A 23,238-nucleotide genomic window follows, 5' to 3' on the forward strand; every position below is an offset into this window, starting at 1 on the left:
TGCTTTATGCATTCCCTCCACTTCCTCTTCTGTCGAAGACTCTTGTGAAGTTACGTCAGGACAAGGGAACCATGATCCTGATAGCACCGCACTGACCACGCCAAGTGTGGTTTCCCATAATCCAGGATCTCTCCATCCGCAGACACATTCCCCTGGGGAACGACTCGCATCTGATCACTCAGAATGACGGATGCCTCCTCCATCCCAACCTCCAAACCTTGTCCCTGACGGCATGGATGTTGAAAGGTTAATCCTACTACCACTTAACCTTTCGGATTCAGTTTCTCGTGTCCTGATTGCTTCGCGAAAGCCTTCCACAAGAAAATCTTATTCCTATAAATGGAAAAGGTACACATCATGGTGCACTTCTCAGTCCCTTGATCCCGTTTCCTGTCCAATTTCTAAATTTTTGGACTATCTTTGGCATTTATCAGAATCAGGTCTAAAGACCTCTTCCATTAGAATGCATGTCAGTGCGGTAGCCGCCTTCCATAAAGGTATTGGGGGTGTCCTTATTTCAGTACAACCCCTTGTAATACGCTTTCTTAAAGGCTTGCTCCATTTGAAGCCACCTTTACGTCCTCTGGCCTCATCTTGGGACCTTAATCTGGTTCTTGGTCGCCTTATGAAACCACCTTTCTAACCTCTTCACTCCTGTGACCTTAAATATCTCACATGGAAAGTGATTTTCCTTTTGGCTATCACTTCAGCTTGCAGGGTTAGTGAGTTACAGGCCCTAGTTACCTATCCGCCTTACACTAAACTCCTGCAGGACCGGGCAGTACTCCACACTCACCCTAAATTCTTACCTAAGGTAGTTTCGGAGTTTCATATTAATCAATCCATCATACTACCTATTTTCTTTCCCAGGCCCCACTCCAACCCAGGGGAACAGGCTCTGCATACCCTCGACTGTAAACGGGCTCTAGCATTCTATCTAGACCGTACAGTTGCCCACAGGAAGAGCACTCAGTTATTCGTCTCTTTCCATCCCAACAATTTAGGGCAACCTGTGGGTAAGCAGGCTCTTTCCTCCTGGTTGGCGGACTGCATCTCTTTTTGCTATCAGCAAGCTGGCATTCCTTTTCAAGACTGTGTTAAAGCACACTCTGTGAGGGCCATGGCGACTTCAGGATTCCATCTTCGGCCAATCTGTCTTGCGTAACCTTTTTCCAACATGATGTACCAAAACCCTTCCGCCTACCCGGTGGGGTGCGGATGCCCTCTACCCAGTTGTGCCTGGTGCACGTTCGGACATCCTCAGCTCTGTACTCACCCATTTGTGAAGACAACCATCCTGCTTGTCCTGTGAGAAAGCAAATGTTGCTTACCTGATGTAACAGGTGTTCTCACAGGACAGCAGGATGTTAGTCCTCACGAAACCTGCCCTCCGCCCCGCGGTGTTGGGTTCGTTTTTTATTTTGCTTTTTCGGCACTGCCTGTAGCTTTTAAACAAGACTGACGGGGGACCTCTGCTGGCTGCAGGGCTGGTGCCGTGCTGGGCATGCCCAGTATGGGCCAGTCAAAGTTCCAGAAACTTTGACAGAAGTTTTCCGTGGTTGGGCTCCATCCTCGATGTCACCCATTTGTGAGGACTAACTTCCTGCTGTCCTGTGAGAACACCTGTTACATCAGGTAAGCAACATTTGCTATTTCTTAGCATTCAGACAGTTGAATCCATAACCAGTGGGTTATGCACCTTTACCTGCAGATGGAGACTGAGCAAAGCGGACATCAAAGTATATATACTCCTGCAGTGACATCAGCCTGCCAGTATTCTCTGTCTCTAGCAGATGGTGGACGTGCGTCTCCCTAGTGGGGATTGCTTCAAGTTTTAGAAGGAGAAAGAAGAAGGAAATTTAATTTGCTCTGCTCTCCTGCAGTGATACCAAATGCTCCCTCCCCCAGTCGAGAATCCCTGAGGTGATTTCAGTGATCCCTCAGATGAGTGCCTTGGTCCGGTAGCTGGGTTTTCAGCCGGTGTGGACTTAGCTGTTAAAACGACTGAAAGGCAGTAGATGCAGGAAGCCGAGCACGGTGGTGAAGATTTATGCCTTCTCTCTCCGCAACAAGAGATTGATTCTGTTCTTAGACGAGACAGGCTGAGCTCAGGTAAAAAAAAAAAAATAAATAAAATTTCTTATTGTAAGCAGAGAGTGAGTTTTGTGTAGAGTTCCTCTCTCCTTCGGTCTCTGTGCGCCAATCTGACATGCATCCCTGCTTCTGTGGGAGTTGGGGAATGCAGGTTGAGAGGATCTTTGGGCTAGGCCTCGCTCTCAGGCTTTTTTCTTGTTTGCTGCGTGGTAGTCTGTGGTGGTGTTTGTGCGCTTTTTCCCTGTGTGTTAGGCTGCCCTCTTCAGTTCCGTCAGATGGTGGGTGTGCATCTGACTGTGCATCCAGATGTGTGTCCAATAGAGATGAGCTTCGTTTTTTTTCTACCGGGTCATTTTTTGAGTCGGATGCTTCGGGGTATAGTTCATTTTTCCTCGGTTAGTTTTTTGGAAAAACGGGAAAAAATGAAACGGGCCCAAAAAATGATGCGGGAAAACGAAGCTCAAAAAAACCCACCCCAAGCATTAAAATTTACAATAATACATTAAATACAACCCCCCCTCCCACCATCCCGATCCCTCCCCAAGACTTACTTATATCCCTGGTTGTCCATGGGGTCCTGCGAGTGATTTGTCTCTCCGTGCCGTCGGGCTGTGTGGCCTGCCTCACATCAAAATGGCGCCGATAACATTTGACCTACTATGTCACAGGGGCTACCGGTGCCATTGGTCAGCCCCTGTCACATGGCCATCGGCGCCATCTTGTGCTCCTACCGTGTGACAGGGGCTGACCAATGGCATATGTAGTCCCTGTGACATAGTATGGGCAAAGGCTAAGGTGCCATTTTGATTACTGGCAGCCGACGGCAAGATCGCTCCCGGACCCCCGCTGGACCACCAGGAACTTTTGGTAAGTCTTGTGGGGGACAGGAGAGTCCGGGAGTGATCTCCTGCACTCGGGCCGCTGGACCACCAGGGATGGACCACCAGGGATTTTAGTAAGTCTTGGGGAGGGGTGGGGGGGGGGTTGTATTTAATGTATTATTGTAAATGTTAATGCTTGGAGTGATTTTTTATTTAAAAAAATAAAATGTGCCCCTCCCCCCCCCCCCCCCATACAAACCCAAAAAAACATTTTTCTCATAGTTCGGGGAAAATCTGTTTTGGGGAGCGGGGCCCATAAACGAATGCACATCTCTAGTGTCAAGTAGCGAGCTTAATTGAATGCTTAGTTGGACATTTTGTTGGAATGCCCATTTGGTTGGGAGTGTCCATCTGTGAGCCTAATTTTGCACATGCTTATATCTGCAACTGAGCAGTGTGGCTTCGGCGCCCATCGATGTACAGTGTGGAGTACCTGAATTCAGATGCCTATATTTTGGATGCCTGTGCTCACTTCGGCAGCACATATACTAAATTTTTGAAGCCCAAGATAATTCGCACGCCTAAATTTTGGTCGCCCAAGATAATTTGCATGCCTAAAGTTTCAATGCCTAGATTTTCTGTGGCAGTTTCAGCTGGACGCATACCTTTCAGATGCTTATTCAGCATACTTATGACTAAGAAACCTAAGCGCCTTACCCTCTGTGCTGCTTGTCATATTCGGGCGTCTCAGCTGGGCATTCCCTATAATTGAGCCAGCGTTATTTGGAGGCTCAGGGGGAATTGCCTTTGTCTGAGTTTACTAAGTCCAGTTCTTCCCAGCCTGGTGTGGGACAAAAAAAGAAAGAGATGCCAGAAGGGTTGCATAACTTGGATCTCCCCTAACTAGTTCGTCAGCGGGAGATGGTAGTTCATTGGGCTCAGGATAGGTGCCCCTGGTTTTGTCATGGATCCCTCTGCTGCCTTCAGGTGCAGTCCTCGGCTCCAACCTCTATTGTCTGTTCTGGGTCGTGGGCGATGAAACTCCATATGCCTGGTGCTGCGGGTAAGCGTAGGGGCGTAAGTTGCCGGTTTTTCCGATGGGGATGCACAAGATTATTCAATTTCACGTCTCCTGTCAACGGAGAACTGCTCTCAACTACAGTGGTGATTAAAAGCAGATCATCTAAGGATTATCTAAGGAAAGGCATTTCTTTAAGATCACTGGTGTGGTTAGTACTCATGACAGATGATAGCCTCCAGGGTTTGGGAGCTCACTGTCAGGAACTGACAGTGCAAGGATGCTGGAGGGCAGAAGGGTTTCTCTGGAACATCTATGGCTGGAAGTCCGTATGGTCCAATTGGCATGCTTGTGGTTCAGAGATAGACTGCAGAGTCAAGTGGTCTGGATAATGTTGGACCATGCAATGACAATGGCATGCATCAATCAGCAGGGAGGAGCCAAGAGCCAGCAAGTGTCACAGCAAATAGCCCTACTTATGGAATGGGTGGAAATGTATCTTCAGGAGATCTCAGCCTCGCACATTTCAGGAAAAGACGTTGTGAGAGTAGATTTTCTCAGCAGTCAGTCTGAACCCAGGACAATGGGAATTGTCAGATGAGGCATTTTAGCTCATGGTGGATTGCAATTGGAAGATTCCTCAAATCTTCAGTCGCAGGAAAGATCCAAAGCCCTTGGTCTTCAATGACCTCATGCTGGAGTGGCTGGAGGATGAGCTGTTGTATATCTTTCCCCCATGGCCCATGTTGGGCAGAATGATTTGGAAGTTCGAGACTCACAGGGGGATGGTGCTTCTAGTGGCACCAGGTTGGTCCAGAAAACCATAATATACAGATTTACAAAGATTCCTAATGGCGTCTTCCCTCCGGTTTTTCAGTGTATGAGGATCTACCATGACAGGGACCTCTTCTTCATGAAGATCCATCTTAATATTGTCTTACGGTTTAGTCCTGGAGAGGACTCAGTTGAGGAAGTGTGGATATTCTACTGCGGTGATTTCTGCCTTGCTATGAGCATGAAGGTTCTCCACTTCCTTAACCTATGTAAGAGTTTGGCAAGTGTTTTGAGGCTTGGTGTGAAAATCGAGGGGGTTCTTCCTTGCTCGGTTCAGATCGCATTTAATTTGGACTTCTTGTAAGTGAATATGGCCCTATACGTTGCGGATTACCAATACGTAGGAAACAAATGCACACCCCTATTAGGAAGGGAATGGTTAATAAAACGGAAAATGTCATAATGCCTCTGTATCGCTCCATGGTGAGACCGCACCTTGAATACTGTGTACAATTCTGGTCGCCACATCTCAAAAAAGATATAGTTGTTATGGAGAAGGTACAGAGAAGGGCAACCAAAATAATAAAGGGGATGGAATAGCTCCCCTATGAGGAAAGGCTGAAGAAGTTAGGGCTGTTCAGCTTGGAGAAGAGATGGCTGACAGGGGATATGATAAGAGGTTTTTAAGATCATGAGAGGTCTTGAATGAGTAGATGTGAATCGGTTATTTACACCGATAATATCTCATCATGGGTATGGCCTCCGGGCACTCCTTCCTGCTAATACTCCTCGACATCTCAGCAGCATTCAACACGGTGAATCATTCCACTCTCCTTAAACGACTTTCGGACATCGGGATAACAGGTACAGCTTTTAAATGGTTCGACTCCTTTCTCACGAACAGAGGCTACAAAGTAAAGATCAACAACAAGGAATCTCCGCTCATCAACAGCACAAGAGGTGCTCCACAGGGCTCCTCTCTGTCTCCTACACTATTCAACCTATACCTTCTCCCCCTTTGCCAGCTGCTTACGAATCTTAAACTCAAACACTATCTTTATGCCGACGATGTCCAAATCCTGATCCCTATAACCGAATCCCTTACAAAAACACTGAAATTCTGGGACAACTGCCTCCAAGTAATCAAAGACCTCCTTACTACCTTAAACCTTGTGCTCAACACATCCAAGACAGAAATGCTCCTTATATCTCTCAACCACAAAGATAGCCTACACACAAGTCACACCAACACCCTGGTCAACTAAGCAAGAGATCTTGGAGTTATGCAGATAAGTACTCTTGCTGAATTAATTGTTCTTTGGAATGAGAAAAAGTGACAACTTTAAAGACTTCCATATGTGACTGTGTTTGGAGTTTTCATCAGCTTGGCATAAAAAGATCAAAATTACAAAAAAATGTGTTGAAAATGTGTTGAAAAATTTAAAAAAATGTTTTGAAAAAATACAAAGTAAAATGGACCAAGAACCATAAGAAAGAGTCTGGTAAAAATACCTTGACCCTGTGAGTAGTGGTCCTACAAACACATTGTAGTTATTCCTTAATATTTGAAAGCACGTACCAGGTGTACCAATATTTTGAGGTATTGTTTACAATCGGGGTACCCGGAATACACAAGGTGTGCAAGAGCCTATATATTGTGTGACAGTTTAATCTTTATCAGGCGCTCTTCTTTTTCTTCATCAAGAGTGTATCGTGCTTGGAGGGCTATGGGGAGATTCATGACTTGGATGTTCACAGGCCGTGCTTCGGTATCTGAGGGTGTCTATTCTAATGCTTTGGGTGATCAGATCATCTCTTTGTTCCTTTCAATGGTCCATGGAAGGGCGAAGCAACTTTTAAGGTCTCCATAGCTAAGTGGATATGGAGGTGAATTGCTTGGCATTTAACAGCAAGGGTCTGTCACTGCCAAGGAATTTTCGGGTGCTTTCTACTAGCATGCAGCTCTCATCATGGGCAGAGCTCCAGTTGATGTTACCAACACAGAATTGTAGAGTGGCTTCTTGGGCCTCTTCACATTATTTATCAAAACATTACCATATGAATGTTTGAGCTAGGGAAGATGCGGCTTTTGTCTCAGGCATCTTGAGAGTGGGACCGGCAGCATCCCACCCAGAATAAGGGATAGCTTGTGTATATCCAATCATCTGGACTGGTCTGGTTTGACGAAGAGGAAGGCAAAATGTAATCTTAACTGCTAATGTCCTTTTCTTGAATCCAACCAGTCCAGTTTAGGGTCCTCCAGGACTGCCAGGAGTTTTCACTCTATTTTGATTCAGGTGTTATCCAAATTGGAGTTCATAGGAATTGCTATTTCAGAACCTGTGAGATTCTGAAATAGCTGTAGATGTCTGTAGTTGGCTTGTTCCTTAAGCTGGTCTCCCTTAATTGAGGTGGGTGTAACTCTTATTCCATCCCTTGGAAGCTTTCTGTTAGAGGGGGTACAGGGAGATGTGATTGTGTTTTGTATTTAGTTATGAGGAAGGAGAGCAAGGTCAGCACAGAATCCTATAGGGGTGGTGTCTGCAAACCTCCTGTTCTGTGTCTCTGTCTGTTGGTAGGGGAGCATAAATCCATGCATTTGGACTGGTCTGGTTTGACTCAAGGAAAGGAAATTAACAGGTAAGATTAAATTTCTCCATAATCTACATCATCAGGTGCCTTTTTGGATATGATATTTGGCAATGGTGCGCCAGTTATCTGTGTGTTCAGCATTCTTTTTATTTTGCCCAGATTCCCAGATCTTGACAATCTTTCAATGCTATGGCACTAGACTGGTCCCTGCTTTCCTCTGTCTCTTTTGCATTCTATCATGCCATTCAGTACTAGATTAACTAATTTGCCACCACAGCGTCTGAATAAATGAACAGCAAATATTGTTCTTTTCACCAGATTTTCTACCAGGGTTCTTCCATCTCCCATCATCTCGTGTATCCTTTCATTTGATATCATTTCCTTCCAGCTAATCCTTTGAATTCTTCTATAATACCATGTTTCAAATGGATGTATTTTCTTCATGATATCATCATGTTTCATTTCTCAGAAGATGTATCCTTTTATTTAGCTTTAAATAAAAGTTCCTCTTAAGAAACTGCTTACAATTCTTAATCATTTTCTTATTCCCAGTTCATTCCACATTATCTGAAGGTAAAATAAGTACATAGGATTATACAGTTGGTATGAGTGGAAAAATAAAAAAATACTTATTTTGACCTTATTCATAACATTGTTCAAAAATAGTCTCAAGCCAATATGTACTGAAAAAAATACAGAGGAATAGGGTGTTGCATCTTTATAAACAGCAGGTGTCCGTTTTCCAGAGTTAATTTTATATGGACAAATCCATTGATCACAATTGTCTTTCATTCTGCTGCACAAAACAAAAACTGAAGTGAAGACTAATGAAATGTTTGGTCATACCAATTGTTTTTGGACTCAGGTGGTATGTAATTGGCTGGCCACAAAAAATCATGTCACAAATGGAGATCATTCAGGAGCAGCACCTGGAAGATGAGGAGCGTTTCCACAAAATCCAACTCATGGATCAGAACAATTTCATTGAGCGGTTGGATGGTCTACAGGTAAGAACCTGTGCCATACTTGCTTGCCCTTTTGCAGGTATAAGTTATCTGGGTATAGGCCTCTTCTACAGTTATGTTTCTGGTAGTTAAGAATGCCTTCTGCACCTGTACTCCTGTCAGATATTAAAGGCTTCTAAAGCTGCATGCCCTACAGTTAAGATGGAGGAGTAGCCTAGGGTCTCGAGCAGTGGGCTGCAAACCAGAGAAGCCAGGGTTCAAATCCTACTGCTACTCCTTGTGACCTTGGGTAAGTTATTTCACCATCCATTGTCTTATGTATAAAATTATAAGGTCATTTATTAATTAAAGAATGCAATGTGTGCTAGTATGCAAATATCACATTTGCTATGCAAGTGGGAGGAGTTTGGGCAGAGTAATGAGCAGTTCCTAACATGGAATGCAATAGAGTAATGCACACGCCTTAGCAAGGAAAAGGTTTTTATTACACATCCTGTCAGGAGAGAGAGCGAAATAGAGAGAGAGACTGTAGAGAAATCAATATGTCATTCTCTATGAATACACTGTAAAAGGGGGCACTTTTAACTCTGTGTGGGGGTAGGGTAGGTTTAGGGGGGTGGTTTTACATACACAGTAGAACATGCGAACAGCAAAGTTGACATCGCTGGAGATTTTCTGCAGTTTGAATCGATGAAATGTATGAGAAGTTGATTTGTACAATGCACTTTATACTTTGCTTTTCGTACCTCCTACTGTGTATGTAAAACCACCCTCCCAAACCTACCCCACCCCTAGTGTCCCCTCTTACAGTGGTATAAATAGAGAATGACATTGATTTCTCTGCAGCAGTTCTCTGTCTCTTTCTGTCTGTCTCTCTGTCTCTCTCTAAAAAAAAAAATGTTGCAATGTGTTAACACCTTGCAAGGTACAATAATGTATGCATTGCAGAAATTACCTATGTGATGTGGTAACTTGGAGATTAGCCTAACCACGCCTCTTTTTTTTTTATCACAGGTGCTATTTCTGCTGTAAATATAGCATTTTGATAAACCTAGGGGTTAGATTGTGAGCCCGCTGAGGACAGAAAAATACCTACGGTACTGAATATAATCTGCATTGACATGTCTGAAAGGCAGAATATATAGTAATGACGGCAGAAAAGGACCAAATGGTCCATCCAGTCTGCCGAGTAAGCTTCTTGTGGTAGTATCTACTGCGGCATGCAGATCACTACCATGTTTTAAGGAAACATGTTTTAAGGCAGTTGCTTTTAAGGAAAGCAACTGCCGTTCCATGCAGTTATCCTCAAGCCTTATGATAACCTATAAAAACTTTACTGCTAGCAACATTTTTACTGGGTTATGAGCCTTCTAAAAATTCAGACAGTGCTTCTTGATGTACTTTGCTTATAGACTTGGCTGTAGAAGCAGGCCTGTGCTTTTTCCCTTATGTCTGTTTATCAGTACCCCAGACTGTAAAAGTCAGGACCTGTGTTGGTTGTCATCTGAATCCAATTCTTCTTCCCACCCATCCCCCACCTCCACCCCCACCATCAAAATGGAGAGCAATGTTGCAGTTGTGTCAAAAGCATCAAGGCTTATTGGTTAAGGGTAGTAATTCAAAAGCTCTACAGAGCAAGATAGCTTTTATTCATTTTTAAACGGCAACTCCACTGTCTTAAAATTGCACCAATTTAGAACGCGTCCCCCGACACGGTCCCGTGTTTCGCCGAGGGCTGCATCGGGAGGGAGCAACAGTTTTTCAAGAGACACTGTAAATAAACATATATTGGTTAGGACATAGAGCTGCAAAAAGCCGACTAGAGTAGTTTAGTACAATTTCAACACATACCTGAATGCAAGACAGTTTCAAAATTGGCAGGGTGCGCGTCCATCTTGTATGCAGACAGGCATTTAAACCTACCGGAGTTGGCGCGAAACTCAGGTTGACAGGTCACATGGTCATACAGGGCCAATCACAGCGGCCCCCATTCCTGAGGCGCAACTAGCAGTGCAAATAGCAAGTCATATTGATGACCCCACACGATACAGTAGCTCCTAAAGGGTTAAACCGGGAACTCGAGTGGCATCTATTTACATAAATCGTGTGGGGTCATCAATATGACTTGCTATTTGCACTGCTAGTTGCGCCTCAGGAATGGGGGCCGCTGTGATTGGCCCTGTATGACCATGTGACCTGTCAACCTGAGTTTCGCGCCAACTCCGGTAGGTTTAAATGCCTGTCTGCATACAAGATGGACGCGCTCCCTGCCAATTTTGAAACTGTCTTGCATTCAGGTATGTGTTGAAATTGTACTAAACTACTCTAGTCGGCTTTTTGCAGCTCTATGTCCTAACCAATATATGTTTATTTACAGTGTCTCTTGAAAAACTGTTGCTCCCTCCCGAAGCAGCCCTCGGCGAAACACGGGACCGTGTCGGGGGACGCGTTCTAAATTGGTGCAATTTTAAGACAGTGGAGTTGCCGTTTAAAAATGAATAAAAGCTATCTTGCTCTGTAGAGCTTTTGAACTACTTTGTGGTTTGGACTAAATCTCTTCTGCACTTTTCGTTTGGGACTTTATTGAAGTGCAGCACTTGTGCTCTGTGGTGTTAAGGGTAGTAATCCCATGTTTTTTTAGTTTATTTCTTTGTTTGTTTATTATGTCTACTGTAAACTACTGTGAACTGATTCATGGAATATGTGAGCTATAAGAAGAGTTTATCTAATGCCCCTTTGAATTCTTTGACTGTGTTTATCTTCGCCACCTCCTTCAGAAAGGCATTCCAGGCATCCACCATCCTCTCCATGAAGAAATATTTCCTGATGTTGGTTTGAGTCATCCCCTCTGGAGTTTCATTTTGTGACCAGGTTCTTATGGCCTGGATTGGCCACTGTTGGAAACAGGATGCTGGGCTTGATGGACCCTTGGTCTGACCCAGCATGGCATGTTCTTATGACCCTAGTTCTATTGTTTCCTTTCCAATGGAAAAGGTTCAAAGTTCATACATCATTAAAACCTTTCAGGTATCTGAAGGTCTGTATCATAACTTTCCTGCACCTCCTTTCTCCTAGAGTATACATATTTAGATCTTTCAGCCACTCCTCATCAATCTTCTGATACTCACCCTACACCATTTTGGTCATCCTTCTCTGGACTGCCTCCATTCTGTCTCTATCCTTTTTGAGATTCAGGCTCCAGAACGAAACCCAGTACCCCAGGTGAGACCTCACCAAGGACCTGTACATGGGCATTATCACCTCCTTTTTCTTATTGGTTATTCCTCTCTCTATGCAGCCCAGCATTCTTCTAGCTTTAGCTATCTCCTTGTCACATTGCTTCACCATCTTCAGATCATCAGACACTGTTACCTCAAGATCCTCTCTTGGTCCATGCACATCAGACTTTCACTACCCTTCACATACATCTCTTTTGAATTACTGCATCCCAGAAGCAATGCTCTGCACTTCTTAGCATTGAATCCCAGCTACCGAGGAAAGGAACAAGGGTGAAAAGTCCAACCAGCAGTAATCAGCAGTTTTTCAAAACATTGCCTGTGTTGGGGGATCGTGAAGCCATTGTCATATATACGTTGGTGATGCTGACACATTTGCCCTATATACAATAAAGATGCTTTGAAATGTAAAGGGCCTTTATAATTTTGTTGTCCTTCCTCTTGGATATTTTCTCATTGAATCCCAGCTGCCAAATCTTTGATCACTCTTCAAGCTTTCTTAAATCACTTTTCATTCTCTCTACTCTTTCAGGTGTGGCCACTCTGTTGCAGATCTTAGTATCATCTGCAAATAGACAAACTTTACCTTCTATCTGTTCTGCAATGTTGCTCAAAAAGATATTGGACAGAACCAGTCCCAATACTGATCTCTGTGGCACAACACTTAACACGGTTCTTTTGTCAGAGTATGTTCCATTTACCATTACATGCTGTCTCTTATCAGTCAACCTGTTTGTAATCCATTCCACCACTTTGGCATTCTCTCCCAAGCTTCTCATTTTATTCACAAGCCTCCTATGTGGGACTGTATCAAAAGCTTTGCTGAAATCCAAGTAGATCACATTGAGTGCTCTTCCTTGATCCAATTCTCTAGTCATCCAATCAAAAAAATCAATCAGATTTGTCTGAGAGGACCTTCTACTGATGTCATATAGCCTCAGATCCAACAACCCACCTGATAGTTCACTATCCTTTCCTTCAGCAGCATGTCCATTAATTTTCCCACCACCAAGGTAAGGCTAACTGGCTTGTAGATTACAGCCTCCTCTCTGCTACCACTCTTGTGAAGTAGGACCACCACCACTCTTCTCCAATCCCGCAACACCATTCCTGTTTCCAGAGATCTATTGAACAGGTCCTTCAGCGGACCCGTCAGCACATATCTGAGATTCCTCAGTATCTTAAGTTGTACCTCATCTGGTCCATGGCCTTGTCCAATTTCTGTTTGCCTAGTTCTTCCCATACATTCTGTTCCATAAACAGAGTTTCATCTACCCCATTATCATTTACAATCTTGTCTAGCAGCAACAGTCTTTCTCCAGGGTTTTCTTTAATGAACACCAAACTGAAGTATTTGTTTATTCTTCTAGGACAAACTGGATGGTAGTCCTCACACTTGGGTGACATCCAGGTTTTCAAGATATCCACAATGAATATGCATGAGAGAGATTTGCATACTATGGAAGCATTGCATGCAAATCCCTCTCATGCATATTTATTGTGGATATCCTGGAAACCTGGCCTGTTTGTAGCACTCGAGGACTGGAGTTCGCTATCACTGCCATATACCATGCATCCACATGAGGTCCCTCTTCAGTTTCTTTTTTTCCGCGGAGCTTGTGCCTCGCGGATAAGTGAGCTCTTAGTTTTTTCACTGGAAAATTGCCTATGGAAACCTTTTACTGGGTATTTTCATTTTTTATGCATTTCCATCGATGCTGGGTCCCTCTTAATTCCTCCCTGTAGGTTCCTTAGTCAGGTTTTTTGGCATTTTTGGTAGTTTCTTTTCGCTTTGTTCCCCCCATGCTGCCTCAGTGCCTGCTTGCTTCGATTGCCTGCTGTCACTACTATTATTTTACTTCTCTATTTTTTGTTTGCCATGGCCTCATCTGGTTTTCGTTAATACCCCTAGTACCCGAGAATCATGTCCATCACGGATCCTCACGAGATATGTGTACTCTGCCTGGTGGCATTGCATGATGTCCAGGGTTACTACATGTGCTCTCAGATGACCCCTAAGGGAATTGCGCTTGACTTAATAAGATGGAGAAACTCTTCGATCGAGAAAGCTCGAGGCATCAACATTGGTGGCATCTGCATTGATGGACCTTGTAGCCATACCGATGGACACTGCTCCATTGACATTGGCAGGGCCTTCGGTTCAGTGGATGCCACTGGCAGATGGGGTGTAGAAACTGGCCCATGTTAGTTTCTTCCAGGTCAAGGACATCTGGTTCATCGTCCTCAACCTCGGCACCAGGGAAAGGCTTGGACTAGCACCGAGGGAAGCCGAGGAAACATTGGCACTAGTCAGCTTTTATGCATGGTGCTGGGCTTGGGGAGGTGCCGGCTCATGCCAGGATGCCACCGAAACAACCCCGCAGTGAGGAGTGTCAATTCTCCATTGATGCTGGGGTCCACTACAGTCTCCACTAGTCCTGGTGCCAATCGCCGATCTGAGGAAGATCTGGCCACCCCTTCTACTTCCCAGTTGGCATTGGCATCAGCAATTTTCAAGGAGTAGATGGAGCAGAGAGTCCAGCTGGCGGTGGACCAAATGCTGCATGGCATCAGGCCTATGGCATTGACGATACCGATGCCCATGCTTTCCATTCTGGAACCACTGCTAGAATGGTTCAATGTGCTCATCGGTGCATTACCGACCCAGCTCCTGTTGGTTCCCGGGATTCCATTGATGCTTGGTGGGGCACCGATGCTTTCCCCAACTGATGTGGTGCTCATTGCCAGTTCCTTCGAGGAGGAAGCTCCATCGAGGCCAGCAGGAGCAATGTGGCTTGTAGCCCCTGTCCAGATTTGTTGGGGTCAGCATTGGTGCTACTGGTGCCCATGCCTCAGGACGAAGGCCTAGCACCTGGGCCCATCCCCTGTGGACTACAGTGAGCATGAGGCTCTGTATGACCCTGTTGTTATTTAGGAGAGTTGTGGGTGGATCCTTGGACCGGTGGCAGATGACCACGCCCCGGGGGGGAAGATCCCGAGAGGGACCACCAGTCAGGCTCAGAGTATGGAGACAGACACACACTAGTTCTTTTATTAGACAGTATACTGAACCACCAGAGGTGGCAGTAGTGAGCTGGAATGCCCGGCTGGGCTGTAGTCCCTCAGATACTGGAATAGTGATCCCTGGAGACTGAGCTGTAGAGAAACTGAAATATAGTGAGTGGGCAGGGTATGCAGAGTTCATATTCTGTACCAGATGGTAATAAACACAATGTCTCATAGAAGCCCAGGAGCTGGAACGTATAGGCCCTCGAGGAGCGAGTACCTGGTTCCAGGGAAAGCTCAGAGAGAGTGATGGTAACTCACTGATGTAGTTGGCAGTGATGACTTCCAGGCAGAAGAGAGTACCGAGTAAGTCTGGGAATGAGGTCCCTCGAGGAGCGAGTACCGGTTCCAGACTGTCCCCTGAAAAACAAAGGAGAGAGCGAGGCCCCCGAGGAGCGGGTACCCCTAATAAGTCCGAGGAAGCAGAGTAGCTTAGGTAGAGTAACCCTTGCTAACTCAATCTGTTAGCAAATTCTAAAACCTTATATATCCGTCACGGGTGACGTCATCTTTGAGGGATGCTCCCGAGGTTCGCGCCTTCGCCGGTACTCAGTCGGGGCCATGCCGCGCCCCTAGGCCTCCAGGAAACATGTCGGTTTGCAGCCTCTAGCTGGTCTGGGGACGCCGGTGGACTTCGGCGGAAGAACGCCACGGCAGCCAATCTTCCCGTGAGCGAAGAGGGAGGCGCCAAAGAGGTAAGGAGGGTAGAGAGAGGGCGTCGGGAACCGACGGACATAACAGACCCTTGGGGGGATGACACTGCAGATTTCTTCTCCAAGGACTGAGTATTTCCCCTCAGAACTTTCTCCTCCAGAGGAATGAAGTCGCCACCAGAGGACTTAACTTTTGCAAGTTTTGTGCAGGCGATGGCCGAGACCATCTCTTTTCAGTTGTTGACGAAGGAGGACGCCAGGCACAAGGTGCTGGAAATCCTCTAGTTTGTGGAGGCTGCTAAGGAGATCATGGCGGTCCCGGTGCATGAGATTCTCAAGAAGTTGCTGCTGAGGATCTGGGAACACCCCCTCACAGTACCTCCTGTGATCAGGAAGGTGAATGGGGGCTTACCTTGTCCAGAAGGCTACTGGATTCGAAAAGCATCAGCTGGCACACCAATTGGTGGTGGTCTAATCTGCCCTCAGAGGGCCAAGCACTCTTGGACCCACACCTCAGCACCCCGAGGAAGGATCACAGGCGATGGATGCTCTTGGGAAGAAAATATTCCAAAGGGCCATGCTTATTGCCCGCTTTGCCTCCTACCAGTTCTGGAAGCAGGTGCAGGAGATGGCAGAGCAGCTCCCTCAACAGCAGCAGGACACCCTCATGTCGCTGGTGCATAAAGGCCTAGAGTGTGGAAAATACGAGGTTCATACAATCTACAATGTTTTCGAAATTGCATCGAAAGTCTCTGCAACGGGAATTGGTGCCCACAGAATAGCATGGCTGTGGGCATCAGATCTCTGACCAGAAATACAGGAAAGACTTGCTGACTTGCCATGTAGAGCAGCGCTTCTCAACCGGTGTGTCGCGACACACCAGTGTATCGCCAAGCACCGGCAGGTGTGTCGCGTGCTTCCGGTCTCTCCCGCTGGTCTTCCTTCCCTGCTGCCGTTGCTGCCGGGCTATCAGTACGTTCAAGCCCAGTGGGAATGGCAGCGGAAGTTGACACCCGTGGCTGGCCTTTTCTTCTTATGGGAATGAGAAGCCTGTGCATGTGGAGAGAACAAGCATGGGAGTGAAAGACTGTGTGAGACAGAGAAAGTGATTATGAGAGTGAGACGCCCATATATGTAAGTAGAACACGGGAGTGGGAAGCCTGTGTGTGTGTATGGCATGAGAGAAACTGTTCAGGAAGGTGACTGGTGTGTGTGTGTGTGTGACAAAGACTGGGAGTTGATTGGTGTGAGAGACAGAAACTGGTCATGGGGGCATGACTGGTATGGTGTGTGTGTGAGAGACATGGGCCCTAAGGAAGAGGACCATGAGTATAGAGCTTAGCCTCTACTGGTGCTTCTGCTGTGTGCTACAGCCTGCATGGAAGAGGAGTAGGAGAGCTGCTGGAGGGGGTAAGTAAAAGTGGCTTTTTAAGTTTATTTTTCTTGATTGTCATTTTAATTATTTAATATTATGTGATGTCTGCTTTTTTGACATATTTTATTGGTGTTTAGAGAATTTTTAATAGTTTTTATGAGTTTTTAATTGTTGGATGTTGTTCTGTTCATAGCTGTTTTGAAACATTTATTCTGCTTATTAGTATAGTTTCACAATTATTTCTGTGTGGGGATCTACAGCTGCTTGCTAGTTCTGTTTTCCTAATAAGAGATGTATTGGTTTTTAGGACCTGATTTAATATTTGTAGGTTGCCTTGTCATAGATAGGGGTGCTCCTGTTTGAGTGTATTCCATAATACAGGTGTAACTGTGTGCGGATTCATTTATGTGCATTACTACAGATCCTGGGAGTATGTTAGGTCAGTTCTGTGTCTGTTACCGAGATGAGATATTTTACTAGCATGTAAGCGTTTGTATCAGTCTTATTTGTTGTGTTTTCTCAAGAGGACATGCATTGGTGGTAAACTGCTATCTTTTCATAAGTAGGGCTATTGAGCCTGGAAGTAGAAGGAGTTTGAGTTGCTGTTACTGTGATGACACCAGAACCAGAATATCTTTTTTTTGTAGGGTGAGTTGTATGGGGAATGTCATAATTCAGCTTTACATCCATTATTGTGGGTCAAGGGGGTTCCTGTGGATGCAAACTGTACTTTTACATCTAGCCCCGTGACGATCATAGGTCAGTGTGTCATGCATGTGAGAACCATCTGTCAGGTGTGTCCCGACATAAAAAAGGTTGAGAACCACTGCTCTGTTCTATTCTCCATTCCTTTCCTAATAATTCCTAGCAATCTATTTGCTTTCTTGGCTGCCATTGCACACTGAGCAGAGGATATTATCCACAATGATGTCTAAATCCTTTTCCTGGGTGGGTGACTCCTAAGGTGGAACCTTGCATTATATAGCAGTTGTGCTCGTGAGTTTACCACTCTTGTTTTTATATTTTTAGAACTTCTGCAGTGGTTATACATTCTCTGCGACTGTACATTTTCTATGTAAACCCTACTGATATAGCTACACTACATCTGGTTATAAACGTTTCCTTTGCTTCCTGCTCCTTCTTACCCGTGAATGTAATTCTCACCTGAATCTGAACAGTATGCAGATATAAAACTGCCTTGCAGCTGTGTGCCTTGCAACTGAGAACACCTCCAGTGAATAGTCTGTGCTGAAACTATACATCCTTGATAATAATTGCACAGCATCCAGGCATATATTCACTCTGTGACTACACATCTTGTAATTATGCTTCCAGAGGGATAGCCTTGTTAGTCTGAAGAAGCAAAAATGACACACATACTGGTGACATCTTATAAACAAATTTATTGAGGCAGAAGCTTTTGAGAACAAGAAACTACTTCATCAGATACAGCATTTAATGAAGTGGATTCTTGCCCTTTATTGTTTAGGCCTGAATAAATTTGTTAGCAAGAGGGAAATAGTGCTCATACTTTGAAAAATGAATGCGCGTATGCTCTTTTTACTCTCCTCCCAATTAAACATGCCCACAGGAACACCCCTTTTTAATTTGGCTACTACAAACCAGGGAAAACAGAGTTCAAATCCCACTGCCACTCCTTGTGATCTTACACAAGTCACTTTAGCCTCTGTTGTCTCAGGTACAGACTTAGATTTAGATTGTGAGTCCTCTGGGGACAGGGAAATACCTACAGAACCTGAAAATGATCCACTTTGAAGTGGCTGTGAAAAGCAGAATATAAATAAAATACATGTGCTATAGAAACTCATATGCACTTTTAGCCAGGCAGAGGAAGGAAATTTTCAGGCAGGCCAATTAACAAGTCAGCTTTGAAAATTGCCTTCCATGTGTGGGCTGCAAAAAAAGAAAAATTCCAATCAGTCCTTAAACCTTTAATTAACACAATATTTTACATCCTGGTGTGGTCAACTTCTACTAAACAGTATATACAACTCCTATCAAACTGCATTTCTCTGCATGAGTAACAGGGGGCATTGGGCAACATGGGACCATGACTACTTCTATAACACATTGTCATGGAGAAGCTCCTCAAAATATATTTGGTGTTATCTGGCCTGTGCCCCAAGTGTGACCCAGTGTATTCAGCTAAATGCCCTAGAAAAAGGGCATTGTAAAACAAAATTATAAAGAGAATTTACATTATATTTCCAAGATAAAAGCTCCTGCCTAGTATGGTATTTTACCATAAGATGTGATTAATTTTATTCAGATATTTTGTCAAATATCTTTTGGCCTTTAATTACATCGATATTTGGGTGAATTTAGTTTGAAATTAATAAGGAACATTTGGTTGAATCCTCCTAACACTGAGAAGAACGTTGAAGCTAGAAGGGGATGTGTAACTGAGGAAGTCTATTGAAAAGATAGACTTAGATATGGAGTCCACCCAAGAAGGTCACATAGTTAGATATTCAGTAGTAAGAATGTATATTTGTTTGAAATGAATGGGTAAAATGTCCATTTTCATTTGATTTGTGGCCCCTCGAAATGAATAGAGGGTGTCCACAAAAATAAAAGAAAACTTTCATTTGATTTATGTTTCCCATTCAAGTCTATGGCCCATGTAAAACTTCAGCAGGGAGACTGGTGGTTTTCTCCTTAAGGTAACTACAGCAACCAAGCAATGCCAGTGAGGTAATAGTCTGGACAGAGCTGAGGTAGGAAAAGTAGTCAAGTACGATGGAAGACCAATCAAGGTGAAACATTTTTTTAACTGGTCTATAACTGGCATTTGGTGTCCCTCCCACTGAAAGATCTGAGCATATGCAAAGAACCTCCATTTTCTCTTATGGATTTCACAGGGAAAGCTCTTTTTGGAGGCCCTGTTTGAGTGAAAGAAAAGGTTTAAAAAAGAGAGAATTTTTGCATTGGCAAAGGGCTTTTTGTTATCTTCACTGCTGCATTCACAGTGCTATCACTTTGAGAGAAAGACAGAGGCATTGCATTCTATCTGTTCACTGGGGAAGGGCAGTGAGTCACAGAAACAATGGTGATTTTTTTGTCTGATTCTGTATGTGCACTACTTTTCTACAGTCTTCAGAGAAAAAAATTACCATGAAAAGAAGAGCAGCCTTGTCAGTTTCTTCTTTGTTCGAGAAGTTTTTTTGTGTGTATGTAGGAGTCAGTCAGCAGTTCACACACATATATGTGTGTTAGACATTTTTGTACACATTATGAGAGATGGACAGCAGAGAGTTTATGCCACTGGCTAATTCTGCTTGGCAGTGCTTGCTAAGTACTGAAATACCCTCACCTTTTTCAGATTGATTGTGTGTGTCTACCAGATAGAAACTCAGTATTAGAGTGGTACTGGTGATTGGTACAGTACATTAATAAATTATATTGTAACATCAAAAACCCCAGAAGCCATTTCCAATTCCATCATGCCACTGCAAGGAAAGGGGGAGAGGAGGGAATTGCAACAGGCATAAGACTGGGTGCTCCTGCAGAACCAGTCCAGCTTTCAGAAGCACCATCAGTAGTTGCAGTGAGAAAAAAGGGAGTCCTGCTCCTTGACCTTTTTTAACAGTAGGAAGCCAGACATGGAAACTAGTACAAGCCATAAGAAATTTAAATTGGAAGAGTATGTGTGACCACCACCTGTTCCTCTTCCTCTTGCTTTGAAGCAGGGGTAAAAGATGACAGAGCCTTCAGAGGCTTGCAAGATAGGGGCAGCAGAAGTGCAACACCCAAAACCAGCAGTGTACTCCTCCATGATTATTATTTCTCAGGTAGTGGAAGCTGTATTTGCAAAAACTGATTCAGAAGACAAATCATATCCTGGATGCAATGAATCACAGGATATTGAACAACTAGGGGCTGAAGAGAATTTGGGGCCTCTAGGGATTTCCTCTAGCTTCTCTCTGCCTAGGGCTTTGTTTGATGTCCTTTGCCCCTTATTTGGAGATAAGGTATTCCTACCATTGATGGTGGCTACTTTGTACCTCTTATGGTACTTGGGGTTTTTCATGCCATTCTTTTTGCAGCTTTGACTCTCTCTTGGTGCCTTGGGGGTTTTCCTGCCACTTTTGATGCTTTGTTCCCTCTTTTTGATACCTTGAGCTATCCATGCCGTACTTAGTGCCACTGTGCCCCTCTTTGCAGCCTTTGGGTGTCCATGCTACTGTTGTTGGTGCCCTTTGCCCATTTTTTGGAGCCTTGGGGTGTTCTGGCCACTCTTAATGCTGCTTTGCTGCTTTTATGGTGGTTTGGAGAACTCATGCCACTGATGGTAACATTTTGCCCTTTATGGCACCTTGGGCTATATATACCAATTTTAGTGCCATATTAATGCAGTCTTGGAATGTTGGAATGGTCTTCACCTTTCTGATGATGTCAGTTGAAATGATTAGAAAACCCTAATTTTGGAGCCCAAAATAGACCAAATTGCTTCCCTCATTGACTTCAGTGGACAACAAATGAATGAAGAGAATGAATAAATGAAAACATTTTTTGTCTGAAATGAACCAAATGATTGTGACCTATGAAATAAATAAGCAAACTGAAACAAAACATTTTGCCTCTGCTCATTCCTATTCAGTAGGTATACTTTCAAACTTTCTATATATCTGAATTTCATTGATAACTACAGAGCAGTTAGTAAGGTGTTATGTATTCCTTGTGATGGCTTACATAGATTGGCTTTGATATGTGCTTTATTGGTTTGTCTTCAACATGGTTGTGTCTAGACTCTGGTTCTGCAAAACAGTTGTATCATGTACTCTTATGGTATGTATTTCATTCACTGGTTTCCATATTCTCTGGCTACCTCTCTTATAGTAGTAACATGTTCCTTTTCAATTTGTTTCTTGACCAGTGATTCATTTGTTCATTGACTCTATCTTGTGTTCTCAGATGGCATTGGCTGGATTACCAGCATATGTGGATATTGGCCGAGCTCATGAGATTGCTAATGAGGTGAGACGACTCCAAAAGCAAATAAAGGAGTCACAGCAATTGGCATTGCTGTACAACAACAGAGAGCGACTCTTTGGGATGCCAATTACCAATGTAAGTACCCAGCCTAATGCAGGCCTAAAATAACAAGGAGCAAATTTTTAGGTTGTCTTAAAGGCTCAGTCTCTTATGAGTGTAGAATTGCAGCAAGCATCTTCAAGATACCAGTCGTTAACTAGGCCAAATTTACTTTTTTTGTATCTTTCAGAAAAATGTTTAGTACATATGGCCCACTTTGTCTATTCATATCTGCATGCTGCAGGGTTTTTTGTCTTTCATTGGCAGCTGGTAAGAAGTTAAAATGGGTAGGCAGTTTATCTTTCCAGCCCATCAGGAACTACCACAACCACCCTAAAAGGTTTGCAGCCATTTTAGTCTATTAGGACAAAAAAAATCAAAATCTAGACTGGATACCATTTTTAGGACCAACAAACAAAATATTTCAAAATATCCATGTAGAAGGAATTTCAGAATTAAAATAGAACTGTTCTTTTATGATTCATCAGATTCATTGTGGGATGGGATCCATCTTACAAATTTGTTCTGGACCCAAAGAAATGATGTATGAGCCCTGCTCAGTGGATTCTACTCTCTAATCCCCATTAATTTCAGGATGAGAAAACCCCAAAAGTTTCTAAGTATAAATCTCATTTTAAAGTAGTAATATATAGAAGCCAGTCAGGTCCATCCCACTAAAGTGTTTTGCACAATGACACTGATTAAACCCAGAATGCTCATGTGTCTCTCTTTCTCTCAGCCTTTTTTTTAATCTCTTTCTTTGCCGACTTGTTCTTTGTCTTTCTTTTTTTTCTGTTTTACCACAAATATATAACTGTAACTTTAGGGGCACATTTTAAAAGCATTGCTCATGCTAGAAGGACCATATATGTGAGCATGTGTGGGCCGCATGCAAGTGATGCAGATTTTAAAAGCGGCTAATTATGTGTATGAAGAGCACAAAAAAAGGGGTGGAAAATGGTCAGGGCATAGGCGTTCCAGGGCGGGGTGAACAGTTGTGTGTAAATCCATATTTTAAAACCAGAGGCCACAGTGCGCAGTGGCTTGTTAGCCACATATATGTACTGCTGCTCCCGATGAAGTGTAAGTCTGCATAAATTGCTTTTTAGGCCTTACACAACAGGGTGATGGGTACGAGTCAGCTGAGGGGAGTACAGGCTGAAGAAGCAGAGGGGTTTAGGTGACCTCGAGCTAGATCGGGCAAATTAGTAGACTACTTGGTAAAACTGTGAATGTCCTTCACGCAAGCATGTTTTAAAATCCACTTACCTGTGCATGTTAAAGCCCACAAAGTCCTAAGGAAAGATACGTGGAGTACTTTTGCTTGAATAACAGCTTAAAATTAAGAGCACGCTTATGTGCAGTAGGCACCCATGAGCTTGTTTTATAATTTCCATCTTAGTGAATATTATTGGTTAATGCAATAGCTTGATTTTATAGCCTGGGAATTACATTTTGAATATTTTGCATATTTGGTGTAGAACTCTGTACTAAATTTCCCGTGGTGCATACAGGTTAAAAATATTAACATCCTGGTCTATTCATTATTGCAGAAGAGAATGAGAATTCTGGGCTGGCAGTATAACATT

At 43.8% G+C, this 23,238-nt stretch overlaps 1 protein-coding gene across 2 annotated transcripts in view; it reads left to right on the top strand.

The window, feature by feature from the left end:
• DNAH1 (dynein axonemal heavy chain 1) overlaps window positions 1-23,238 on the top strand; it is a 1,058,897-nt gene that overhangs the window by 211,503 nt on the left and 824,156 nt on the right. For both annotated transcript variants that reach the window (XM_029599497.1, XM_029599496.1), the window contains exons 17-18: window positions 8,165-8,306; window positions 21,530-21,685. In XM_029599497.1, coding sequence (XP_029455357.1) covers window positions 8,165-8,306; window positions 21,530-21,685 — 298 coding nt within the window. The remainder of the gene's footprint in view (window positions 1-8,164; window positions 8,307-21,529; window positions 21,686-23,238) is intronic.

The sequence above is a fragment of the Rhinatrema bivittatum genome, chromosome 4 (genome assembly GCF_901001135.1).
Source record: "Rhinatrema bivittatum chromosome 4, aRhiBiv1.1, whole genome shotgun sequence".
Lineage (NCBI taxonomy): Eukaryota > Metazoa > Chordata > Amphibia > Gymnophiona > Rhinatrematidae > Rhinatrema > Rhinatrema bivittatum.